This window comes from Botrytis porri (genome assembly GCF_014898465.1).
Source record: "Botrytis porri strain MUCL 3234 chromosome Unknown BPOR_009, whole genome shotgun sequence".
NCBI lineage: Eukaryota > Fungi > Ascomycota > Leotiomycetes > Helotiales > Sclerotiniaceae > Botrytis > Botrytis porri.
In genome coordinates, this window is record NW_024066083.1 from 1,695,705 (window position 1) to 1,708,569 (window position 12,865).

General features: G+C 41.3%; 3 protein-coding genes across 3 annotated transcripts; 2 read left to right on the forward strand and 1 right to left on the reverse strand.

Moving 5' to 3' along the window:
• Positions 1-2,047: 2,047 nt before the first annotated feature.
• On the reverse strand, positions 2,048-3,204 carry EAF01_007308 (uncharacterized protein; the record flags this gene model as incomplete). Its single annotated transcript, XM_038915563.1, has 2 exons — positions 2,048-2,481; positions 2,544-3,204. The coding sequence occupies 2 exons, from the start codon at positions 3,202-3,204 to the stop codon at positions 2,048-2,050; spliced, it is 1,095 nt and encodes a 364-aa protein (XP_038769201.1).
• Positions 3,205-5,227: 2,023 nt separating this feature from the next.
• EAF01_007309 (uncharacterized protein) lies at positions 5,228-6,107 on the forward strand (the record flags this gene model as incomplete). The annotated part of the gene is made up of 5 exons (XM_038915564.1): positions 5,228-5,242; positions 5,392-5,503; positions 5,597-5,734; positions 5,798-5,957; positions 6,023-6,107. The coding sequence occupies 5 exons, from the start codon at positions 5,228-5,230 to the stop codon at positions 6,105-6,107; spliced, it is 510 nt and encodes a 169-aa protein (XP_038769202.1).
• Positions 6,108-8,552: 2,445 nt separating this feature from the next.
• On the forward strand, positions 8,553-11,493 carry EAF01_007310 (uncharacterized protein; the record flags this gene model as incomplete). The annotated part of the gene is made up of 4 exons (XM_038915565.1): positions 8,553-8,789; positions 8,884-10,141; positions 10,466-11,159; positions 11,333-11,493. The coding sequence occupies exons 1-4, from the start codon at positions 8,677-8,679 to the stop codon at positions 11,491-11,493; spliced, it is 2,226 nt and encodes a 741-aa protein (XP_038769203.1). The 5' UTR covers positions 8,553-8,676.
• Between the last annotated feature and the right edge of the window lie 1,372 nt (positions 11,494-12,865).

Sequence of the window (12,865 nt, forward strand, 5' to 3'; positions counted from 1 at the left end):
ACATACCTCTTAAAAGAGACTTGAAAGAAAGAAAGAAGGAAGGAAGGAAAGAAGGAAGAAAACCAGATAATTACACCAGAAACGATGAGTGTTTCTGTGAATATAAATCAGACCAGTGTCATCGTCACCCAAAGGTCACTATTACTCATTAATATATAATATTCTTATCTTTATCATCCTTCCCATTTAACCACATCTACAAAGCTCTCAACCTTTTCCTCTTTCCTCCTCTCTTTCCCTCTCAATCTCTTAATTCCTCTATTCACCTCATAATCAACCACAACCTCCTCAATATATATAAATTTTACATCAATCCTACCTACCATATACCACACAACATATACAAACAAAACATTAAATAAACCCTCATTCTACACAATCATTTACATTTACATATACACATATACATATATACATACACACACACATACACCTATCTAGGTAAATAAAAGATACCCATCTCATAACCTCTCCAATCTCGAAACCTCGAATTTAAAATCCGTAATATAATTAAAATATCTTTTCCTCAAAAACTAAAACCCATTCTCTTTTTCCCCATTTCTTTTTCTTTTCCTTCTTAGTTTACTTCTTTACCCGTATTTAATTAGTTGTTGAGTTATTAAGTATACCTACCTACCTATAGTCTCCTGTATACTCAATCGCTTCATCCCCCTCTTAAGTTTGTTCTCTTCTTTCCCCTCAACTCTTCTTCCTCTTTCCTCTTCTTCCTCCCCTTCCTCTCCCTCCTCCTCTCCCCTCCCCTATCCCTATCCCTGTCCTTATCCTCTATCCCCTCCTCTCCCCCCTCCACCCCTCCTCCACTCCACTCCACTCCACCTCCTCCTCCTTCCTCCCCTCTCCCCACCCCCCTCAAACCCCCCTAAATTCCTCCCCTCATCAAACCCCCTATCCCGGACAATCGGTAAACGGTAAACGGTAAACGGTAAACGGTAAACAATAAAAAATAAACAATAAACCCCAATATCTACATCCACATTCACACCCACATCAGAGTCCGAATCCCAATTCCCCTCATGTATCCATATCCTAACCCCCTATTGTACATGTCCATCTGTATTCATTTGTATCCGTTTGTATCCATCTCCATCTTTATTCATATTCATATCCATCTCCATATCCATCTCCATATTCATATTCATATTCATATTCATATTCATATTCATATTCATATTCATATTCATATTCATATTCATATTCATATCCATATTCATATCCATATCCATCTCCATCTCCATCTATATCCAGATGCAAAATCTGAAACCCGAACTCTAGACAGGGCCAGGCCATTCTTGGAGCCATACGCACATGAATAAATATCCGAGTACGAATACGAGCAATACGATGAATACGACCCAATATGGAAAAAAGGGAAATAGGGGGGAAGTAAGTAAAGTTGCAATATCTCATTTAATAACCATAAAAGTGACATAACAAGAATGCAATGAATGGAATAGAATAGAAGTGTTATAATATTACTATTAATCGTATCATACGTATCCTTTCGTGTCCATCTCCATCTCCGTCCGCACCCCATACCATTCCCATCCCCACATACGCCATCTCTATCCTGCCGATTCTCTATCCGTTTCCTCTTCATTTCATCTCTTTGGAGATACCTAGAAGCTTAGGTTGATGTCATGTCCCTGCCTTCCTCCTTGTTGTCCATCAACACCTGATACTTTTCCCTGCTCTCCTTGAATAGAATAGACACTTCCACTTGAACTGAGTGTAACCCTTATCTTCGTCCTCAATCCCTTGACTCTGTCAAACTAATCCACCACCCTCTTAACAGGATCTCATAATATACACCCCCCCTTTCCTCATCAATCTTCAACATAAAAAAACGCCGGCTCCTTTCCCTATAAAAATTGGTTCCCCAAAAGTATGATTCCCAAATTTCCAATCAATACATGAAAAAATTGTTGCTGTTGAAGAAGAAGAATCCCAAGTGCTCATCGCAGATCTTTGTGTGGTGGTGGTCGTAATATACATTCTTTCATTCGTGCATCTAATGATGCCCCGAAAATTACAACTCCTTCTCCCCAACCTTAACTGTATCGGCCTCAACCAATACCTCTGCCGCCTTTCTACCTCTTTCATATCTTCCCGTGGTATCACCAACCCAGACTGTTCCTAGTAATCTATCCCAAAATGTGAAGAAGGGTTGACTGAAGTTGGTTTTGATTCCCCAACTTTGATGATGAATATCATGGTATCCTGCATTATTACTTGTGATATGTTGAAGGGGATCCCACGGGAGTGCATATCCACAATGATCATCCACAGTCTTGATAGTGGAGGCAACGAAAAATGCCATTCCTTGACGAGATGTCATGCCGGCAATTTTATAGCCTATTGATGCGCCAAGGGTATCGAGAAGAAAGCCTTCAAAGGGATGATTGTATAGGGCACCATAAGCATATGGGACATAAAGACGATGGTGGCGAGAGTGGAAAGTTGCTGTAAAAATCATACATTAGATCATTGTTGCACATGCAAGGCTCAAGAAAAGGCAAACTCACTATACAACCACTTATTCATATGCATAGCTCTGTGCAAAAAGTATTGCCAGGTATCCACGATGGCAATTGCCAATCCAAATTGTAGTGCTGGTACAATATACCAATACATCATCTTCGCAGCGATCATTTCCCATTCCGCAAAGGCAGGAATTTGTTGACCACTAACCACATCCAAACCATCCATCAAGCTTGGATATTTACCACCAGCCAAAACTCCCGCGACAATTGGCCAATTACCGGCTACGTTCTTCGATAACGCGGATGCATTCAGTCCAATCAAACTTAAGATGGACGGTAAAGCTCTTTGCGCTATGCGTATCCTTTGCGCCCAATTCGCAATATCGAATTCCGTCTTCCCGGCCATCTCTTCCGGTTCGGTGAGGCCTAGCAGAGCCCCAACTATGGTTTGAATGACCTGTTGAAGGATTACATCGCGAGCAACTTCGTAACGTGAGACGCGATTCCTTTTGAGGATTTCCGCAGGAGTATGCAAACGATACTGCGGCCAAAGATCTAGAGTATCGATTACATGGAAGACAAGGGAAGTGATCCAGTATGCGGCGATTGGAGCAATGAGTGAGAGGTAGAAATCGGATATGTACGGAATGAGTGGTTGAAGGGGGGTAAGAGTATATTGAGGAAGTGGCGGAAGGTCGGACATTGTTGTCGTTGAGTTAATTGAGAGGTTTGTTAGGTTCGCCATTATGTAGAGGATTGTAGAGGGTTGTAGAGGATTGAACTGAATTGTATTGTGTTGTATTGTATTTATTAAAGAGGTATTGAAGAGTGAGCAGCTGAATTGATGGCTGCAGCAGTTATCGTGTTGCTCACGAAAGGAATGTGTTGATGTAGGTTTTGGTTATTGACTCTGATAAAGTGGTATGATGGTAGAAGTATAAAAGGAAGAAAGGAAGAATAAAGAGAGAGAAGTTTGAGAGAGATGAGATGAGATGAGATGAGATGAGATGAGATGAGATGATTGAAATAGGAAAAGAGTAGAAATATAGTTTGATAATGACTCTTTTATTTCGACTTCTTGACTATCCATGGATGTATTATAAAATCAATAATGCATTATAAATCTTCCACTTTTTATCTTTTATCTTTCTCTTTTTCTTTCTTCTCTTGTCTTTCTTGTCTTCAGATGCAAAAGAAAAGGGATAGATACCACGGGTATAGTACTACGGAGGTATCGTATTTATTTTCTACTCCTTTCCCTCAAATCAATAAGCGGAAAGTTCTGTTACTTGATGGGAAAGCTCTTAATAGTAAATGACGGACACAGGATCCACGCCACTGGGAAAGTCAGATGAGGTTTGTTTTGAGTGAACGAATTAAAATTTAATGCCGTTACTTCCGGAGAGATAGTTGTGGGATTATGTAATCATCTACGTACGTTTTTAATTTTACATTATTTAAGCCATAAAAATGCTGGTGACGGTAGTTGTGACGGAACTTGTGACAGAACTTGTGACAGAAGCTTGCGAGTATAAAGGAGTATAATTTTCATATGCCAGTGGGTTGTGGATTGCAGGTTGTGGGTTGCAGGTACCTCTCCGTAGTATGAAAACGGCGGGAATCGGGAATCGGGAATGGGGGAATGGGGGAATGGATGACAATTTCAAGGATTATCAGATGAATCAGATTAGGAAAAAAGGCATGATGTTCATGTGAAGTGAAGGGCTACTGATGAGAGTCAGTCACTCACTACCTACCTACCTAGTTAATAATAAGTAGTTCATGGGATGAATCATGAATGGCATATACCGGATTGATTTCTGTAACAATTTTTTACATAATCAACTACTACTCTGTACTACCTACCCAGGTACCCAAGTCACATTTTATGCCTTGATGTGATTTCTTCAGGCGAAAGTAAAATGATGGGCATCAATGCAGAGAGAGTACCTATATAGTCTGCCTCCACGGCAGTGGTCCCCGAAGGGCCAGCGGAGCGGCGTTTGAGTTCATCATTCATCCATTATTATTTATTGATGGGGGCAAGCCCCCAAACCCCCATCCCCTCGCTGCGCTCGAAAGTTTGGGTTTTCTGGTTTATGGTTGTCCACAATATATATCAATGATAGAAATCACATCTGGATTCTACATCAATGCACTCGGTACACGGAATATTTGCTTCCGTAGCTCGAGCGTAGGTATAAAGCGATCGAGGTCAGTTCATCATATCCATCAAATCAGCCCATGAGTCCATCTCGTCAATGCAATAGGTAGATAGATACTGGTACCGACGTCTTGGTACTTATTATGTAAGTGAAAGCAAAAAAAAAAAAAAAAGGTCGGATGGAATAAAAATAAAAGAATGAAAAGTGAAGAAAGAAATGAGACTCTAGAAACTTAACTACTGGGTAATACCTAGAAGTACGGGCACTGTAACACGTCTGAATCAAAGCCACACCTGGGCAGTTCGCTTCTTCTCAACTGTGGCTTTAATTCCATGGCTGGCATTCTATATTTTTTTTAATCCAATTTTGCTTACAAGTGGTCCAAATCAGTAAGGTCTCCAAAAACCCCTAACACACTAAGCCAAATCCCGTTAAACTTCCCCTCCAAAGAATTTTCCCACTATCTTCCTTCATCAGAAACCACATCCCACAAATTTATCCTACCTATACACACACACATCTCAACATCTCTTTCATTTCAACTCAAACCAAACCGTCAATATGATTATCTATAAAGTAAGTTACAACCGATTTTTATACATTTACTGCTTTGGCAGATGATTTCGAAGACTCGAAGATCCATCATCTTCCTGGGGGTGGGGGTTTATGAGAAATAGAATTAAAAGGAGAATCATGAGTGAAAACTAATTTTGTAATTTCTATAGGATGTTATCACTGGTGATGAGATCATCTCCGACTCTTACGACTTGAAGGAGGTCGATGGTGTTGTCTACGAGGTCAACTGCAGCATGATCACTATTGGCGCTGTCAACGTCGGTACGTTCGAAAATTACCCCGCCCGAATCGATCGAGTCTACGAAGACCGGTATGACCTTAGGAGGAGGATAATCTAACAAAACCGGATTTTAGATACTGGTGCCAACGCCTCTGCTGAAGAAGCTGAGGAGGGTACTGAAGATGGAGAGCAAAAGGTCAACGATATCGTTAACTCTTTCCGTCTCAACTCCACCTCTTTCGACAAGAAATCCTACCTTTCCCATCTCAAAGGTATAATTTTCTCCTACACTCATATGAAAACATAGAAGCATTTGTACTAATGCTTATAAACAGGTTACATGAAGGCTGTGAAGGAGCACTTGAAGAAGTCAGGTGCTTCTGATGAGGAAGTTACCAAGTTCGAGAAGGGTGCCGCTGCATACGCAAAGAAGATTGTCGGGGGTTTCAAGGATTATGACTTCTATGTTGGTGAATCTATGGACCCTGATGGAATGTAAGCTTTACTCTTTCTTTTTTGTACGCCAGTTTATTAGAACACACACTTACATCATTTTATAGGGTCGTTCTCATGAACTACCGTGAGGACGGTGTTACTCCATTCATCACTGTCTGGAAGCACGGTCTCACTGAGATGAAGGTTTAAGGGAATAAATAGTTGTCGAGGTTGTTGGTTATGGGATAGGAGTTTTACTCTCTGGTGTAATCCACCATATGGACTCGCATCGTCCGACTCGATTTTCGAGATCTGAATGCTATCTACGATATTAAAATACAATGCAACTAAATGAATGATGAGATGAGCTCTATTTGTACTCGGCTATGGTGATCTGTTCCTCCAGTGTTTGAGTATTGATCATTCGACACTTTTAATCCTTCCGCTGTGAACTTTTTTTCCTTTCAATTTATCCACATGCAATCTTTCCTAACATTTCTTTTTCAATCTCCAGTTTCGCACCTCTCGCTACATATCTCTAGAGCTGCTACAAGGGAACAACACCTGGATCACCTAGATAATTCTATTCCTTCCATGACTCTCCGATTCTCTCCTATCCTGGTTCTACAGCTGAATGGTCTACCGATTTAACATCTAATACCTTTGGTTCACCCCCACCCAGTCTTATTCGCTTCTCAGATGTCTCGCCAAACCATGAGCTACCCAGGTATGACATTAGAACCAGTCAGTACTCACATCCCCGCTATTCATCACTTAACCGCTTATTGGTTCCGTTATGTAATTTATCTCATTCGGGTATCGGTCAGTGTGGTTTTTCATCTTTTCATAGTCTATAGCAAGAACTGATATGTTACTTGAATGGCGGCATGGAATAAATGGTATGGTATGTATATTATTATATCGACTGTGCTGATGAGGTGTGATGGGTAGATGGGTATTCGGTAGGTATACCTATCTACTCAAGTATGTATAATGATATTGCATGTATGCAAACGAGCATGCAACTTTAAGTGGCAGTGGAAGATGGATAATTTAGTAGTATTGTATTTTTGATAGCTGAAAGAGAGAAAGGAATCCTGAAGTTATTGATAGGACTTGTTTGTTGGTTCTGTGGTTATGTTTAGTTTGGTTGGTTGGTATTGGAGCTGCTTTTCGTTCTCTGGACTTGGTGCTGTTGTTGTGAGTTGATTTCATTTGATCTGTGTTTTGATCTGCTGATTGGGTGTTTTCTGGGTCGAGATTGGAAAGATAGAGAGGGGGAATAGAGGGAGAGGATTGTTTGGTTTTGATGGGGTTAGAAGTGAAGCTGTCTAAATCGTTTCAATATGAAATTGGACGGAATCTTGAATGGTAGGATGTCTGTCTTGTACTCGCGAGGATGATGGGATGGCTCAGATTACATGTTGTATTTATGGACAAGATGTTTTTTCGGAGAACGCGTTGCTTGAATCGATGAGCTTGGTAATATATGCAAAGGGCTTGGTGGCATTACTGTGGGTATGGGAAATGTTCTCTGCAACTGATGATCGGCTATCTTTCAGGATGAGGAAATCGGAGCAAATTTTGGCACTCGATGGGATACCAGATAGTCGCCGTGTTTCTAGTATTTGATGGCTGTGTTGGGAATGGAGACGATTGAATTTTCTGATTAAGCGGAGATCAACATTGATCCTAATGGGAGAAAGGTGTATCTGATTGGGTGTATAGTACTCTTGTTGCGTTTGGAAAACACTCTGGCAGGAAACCCTTTCTGGTGATGGATGACATGAATGATTTACTGATGACGGGAAACCCAGTGAGAGGAAAAGTATTTGTATGGCTGCATTGCTGGCTTTCTAGGAAGAATGATCGCAACAGTTTCATCCCGAATTCATTCTTAAAAGTCACTTGTAGCTTGATTCTTTTGACACCTCACTAATAAGTCCTCAGTAGACACTGTCTTCAGGAATTCCTAAGAAAAGGTTGACTTCTACTGCCTAGGCAGGTACCATAAATGGACATCCGACAATTCTACAAAGAGCAAGAGCACCGCAATGCGAACATCGATAGGATCTTATTTTTCAAACCCTCATGTTATACAAACAAGCAAATAAAAAAAGTCTTAGAAGTAAAAATAACCCCCAAAAATATATCGACCCAGGGAAGATTCGAACTCCCAATCTCCAGAGATTCGTATACCGAAATCTGGCGCCTTAACCATTAGGCCACTAGGCCGAACCTACGCTCGTTATTTGATGACTCTCGGTGTTTGCATTGATTATATATCTTCATGTTTTGGTGAATGAGATGTGAGGGAAGGTGAATGTTGTGCCGCCACATTCTCCTGCACCATGTGGTACCTACCTACATATTACCTAGGTAGGCATTTGGGGAATAAGCGACCGTTAACGATGACATACCTCCTACCTAGTAGGCTACCTAGTAGATTTCTAATATAGTAATGTTCTACTTATATAGATGCTTATTACTATATGTCGGTAGAGATTTGAGTGTTTAACTTTTATATAACCTTAGTTATTACCTATCTAGATAGTTTTGTTGTAGGAGTACTGATGTCAAAATTTAATGTTCGGAGAATTTTCTTTCGTCTCAGCTTGTACCTATCGGACGGAGCGGGTACTACGCATGCAGATTGACCATGTCAATTTAGAACTAGCAAACCAAGCTATTACACACCAGTGAAAGCGAGCATGGGGACTAAATAACTCCCCGCAAAATCACCCCTAGATTATCATTTTATATTCTTCGACACATCAATATGTCGGGATTGAAGGATACTTTGAAAGGTGGATGGCATCCAAAAGGTAAAGATGGGAAATCCAAGGAAAGTTGGAGAGGTGATTTCAAGGGGCTTAATCAAGTAGCTGGATGGTATGTTTTATCTCCTTTTCCGAACAAGATGAAGGACTTCTTGATTTCAGACATTGTATTTACCTAGGTATTGAGCTAACATTCTATTCAACAGGATGGGAAAAGGTAAAGATCCAAGAGAAGAAGCTTTAGAACATAATTCCACACCTCTGTCTTCATTGAAAGATCCTTCATCATTCGGTCCACCGCCAAAAAGTGTTAAATATCATGGAGCAGCCGCTTTACCACCCCCGACCAGTCTATCGAGTTCAGCAAGATCGGATACAGGAGGATTGGGTGCCCCAGTGCCACAAAGTGAAATAAGAGCAAAACAAGAGGCAGAGGAAGAAGAAAGAAGAAGACAAGAAGAAGAAGCTGCGAAACCTAAACCACCGCCAATGCCATACCGTGCAAATACTACAGGATTATCCGTATCACATTTACCACCACCTCCTGGTAGAAAAGACGGCGCAGATGGAAGAACACCGCCTATGCCTCCTACAGCTGGCAAACCTAAACCTCCTGGCTTACCACCAAGATTGCCACCGCGACAAAACTCTAATCCGGGATCATCGGCCCCTTCACCTCCTCCTACATATGGCGCGGCTACATCTGAAGCGGATCCACATAAAGGTATATTGAATCAAGGGGCATTGAGTAGGTTGGGAGCAGCAGGAATATCAGTGCCTGGATTTGGAATTGGGTCTACAAAAGCAAAACCAGCACTACCACCACCCCCTCCATCCCGAACATCTACAAATAATTCATCACCTCCACCTCCGCCTTCAAGGACATCTTCACCACAATTGCCTGCACGGACATCCTCGCCGCAGATACCATCCAGATCTTCTTCACCACAGGTGAATGAACTTCAATCTCGATTCTCTCGGCTCACATCCTCGCCATCATTATCCTCTTCATCTCCCAAACCTCCACCACCTTCTGAAGGAACAACCTTTGCCCAAAAACAAGCAGCTCTGAAAACCGCATCCGCATTCCATAAAGATCCCTCATCTATTTCTTTATCCGACGCTCGAACCGCTGCAAGTACCGCGAACAATTTCAGAGAAAGACATGGGGAACAAGTAAAATCCGGATGGGCATCCGCGAATAAATTAAATACAAAATACGGAATTGCAGATAAAGTTGGATCATACGGAGGAATTTCGCAAGGGAGAGACGCTTCGCCTAATGGACACGATGGGAATATGGAGAATTCATCTAGTCCGGTTGGAAATGGATTTAATGGACAATCAGTTCTGGGGAAAAAGAAACCGGCTCCTCCGCCTCCGCCTAAGAAGAGATCGGAATTGGCTGCTCCTGGGAATGGGGCACCGCCGCCTATACCAATGGCGACTAAGCCTAAGCCTATGGTAAGTGGTCAATATTCATAATTTTACAATCAATACTTTTATCCTTTATTTCGAAAACACTGGGACTTTTCATGATCTTTTCGGACTTTGTAGTTTTCTCTTTGCTATTCTTGGGTATCTCCATACACTGGTCCGATAATTTTGAATGGATATCTCATATCGCAAAGCATGATGTTATCTCCGTTACTCAAAAAGCCCTTTTCAGGCCGTGATAGCATGCATATATTTTATTGAAGCCCGCCCTTCCCTCCCCCCCCTTTCGATATTTTCCCTCGTCATTATCATCCTCCACATTTCCTGAATTAAGGACTAACCCATACTCAGTCTTCTCATCCCACACCCGTCCCATCTCCCTCGCCACCACAATCACAGTATACCCCCACCGACCTCCCTCTCTCGCTTCAAACCCTCTGGTTCGCTCAAAATCCCCCCGCCTTCCCACCTCCCTCCATCACTTCTCTCCCCGGCACTCGCTCTTACGCCTCGTGTAGTAGTTGGACTTCCAACGGCCCTCGCAAAACTCACACTTTCATTGGTGTTTTACGCGATAACACTAACCTTTCGACTACTAAAATTAAATTAGTATGGGATGCTAGTGATCCGGGAAGAACAGTAAGAGCGGAGCAAAGACATATTGCACCGCCAGGAAAGCTAGGGCAAAGGGAGTTAGATCTTCATGGAGATAGGTATGGAGAGAGTTTGGCGGGATGGTGTGAAGCGCAGATGGGAACACAAGTAGGGAATGGTGAGTGTTGGACTTTGGCTAACGAGGGATTGAAAGCTGTTGCGCGGGATTGTAAAGAGAGAGGTGAGGAGGGGTGTATGAATAGTCAGGGATTTGTGCATGGGTATAAGGTTTTTGAGTTTAAGAATGGGAGGGTGGAGGTTGGAGGGGGAGTAAAGGAAGCAGGGGTGAGGAGAGGTGATGTGGTGCAGTTCTTGGAGGCACATTTTAGGGATAATAGAGGAGGTCAGAAGTGGGCGGGGGCTCCAGATCATACTAGTGTTGTTGTTGGGGGTGAGTTTTATTTTCTTTGCTGTGTTTGTTTCCTTGCGCAGTTTTTCCTCCCTTTTTTGAGTATTTTCTTCATTCGCTTCCTCCTACACATCCTTCTTCCTTACGATTATGCATAAATCCCCTCGAATATCCCATGAAAATTAAATATCGTCCACTAACAAGAGAAACAATAGTCAAACCAAACGGTATCATAGAAGTCGTAGAACAAAATGTGGGTGGGGTAAAGAAGGTTATGAGGGGTGAATATAATATGGCGGAGTTGGTGAAGGGGGAAGTGAGGATTTATAGAGCGGTGGGGGAGAGTTGGGTGGGGCCGCTGGATGTGGAATGGTGATTGGGAAGGGGGAAGGGGGAAGAGAGGGATTGGGGCTTGTAGGTATATATATTAGAGGTGTAGATTGTTGTATAAATAAATTGTATAAATTGTTTACATCAAGATTGGAGTTACTAGACAAGATAATGGATACCTAGGTACTTCAGGAAGAGATATAAATCCTCCTGTTATAGACGAGCGAAATGTGGTGGAATGGTATCATCTGAAGAAGTTGAGAGTGAATCAGTCGGTGTAGGTATCTATCTGAAATTCTGAATGTAGATTCGCAGATTGGAAAGTGGAGATGGTGGATTTGATACATATCTCTGCAAAAAGATTATCTGAATTCTTATTACTTACCTAGGTATGTGGATATATACCTGGGTAGAATTCTAAAAGAAATAAGAAAAGAGGGCGAATTAGTGCATTAAGTGTATCTCAACCAAATCACATAACGTCATCTCAACACCACGATCTAGCAGCGATCCAAATTCAAAACAAAGTAAAGTATATGACTAGGTATAGATTTATAAAAGAGATAAAAGAAAGAAAATGGAATGGTTGTAGGAAAGTCGGGAATCAGGCAGTGGCGCCAAGGTGGTGAGGAGTGTGGTTTGTGATCTCTGGTGATAGTTTGGGGTTTTGGTATCTGGGGTGTGGGATGCGGAGGATTGCGAGATGGGGGAACGGGGGAAGGGAGTTTGAGATGGGGGTATGTGAGATGAGAGGGTTTTGTTACATTCTCATTATCATTCGCTAAACCGGGCAATTTTAATATAGTGAAAGAAATTGAATAGAATAGAAAGAGATAATAGAAATAGATATAAAAAGTAAGAAACTATAAGGATCATAGAGAAATAAACAAAAAGATTATAAAGGTTTTATAATAAAATGAGATTTTACAATAATAGATTTAAAGATTATTTACAGGGGGATAGATTTTTCTTTTGTTTTTCTATTTACTTTAGATAATTAATATTATATAAACACATTACATAGTCAGTATAACTTAGCTATAGATAGACTAAATCGATTAATAATTTATTACTACTACTATTAGATACAGTTTTCTGTTCCTCGTGGAATGTATGGTAAAGAAAAAGCTTGCTAGGGACTCGGGAGGTAATCACTTATTTACATCCTAGATACCTACCTATGCTTGATGCGTAAAAGTCAAGTCTATGGTTAAGTTATTATCATAATAACTTTTTTTTGTTCTCAGAATTTGGAATACATGCAGGAGTTTGATTCACTTCGATTTCGCGAGCTGACTAGGTAGGTAGGTAGATATCTCTACACATTTCCCTTCGCGAATCGCGAAAGGGGTGTAAATGGTACTTTTCTTGGCTAGTTTTTCTTCCCCAGAGTCCAAAATATGAAGAGTTTCAGACAA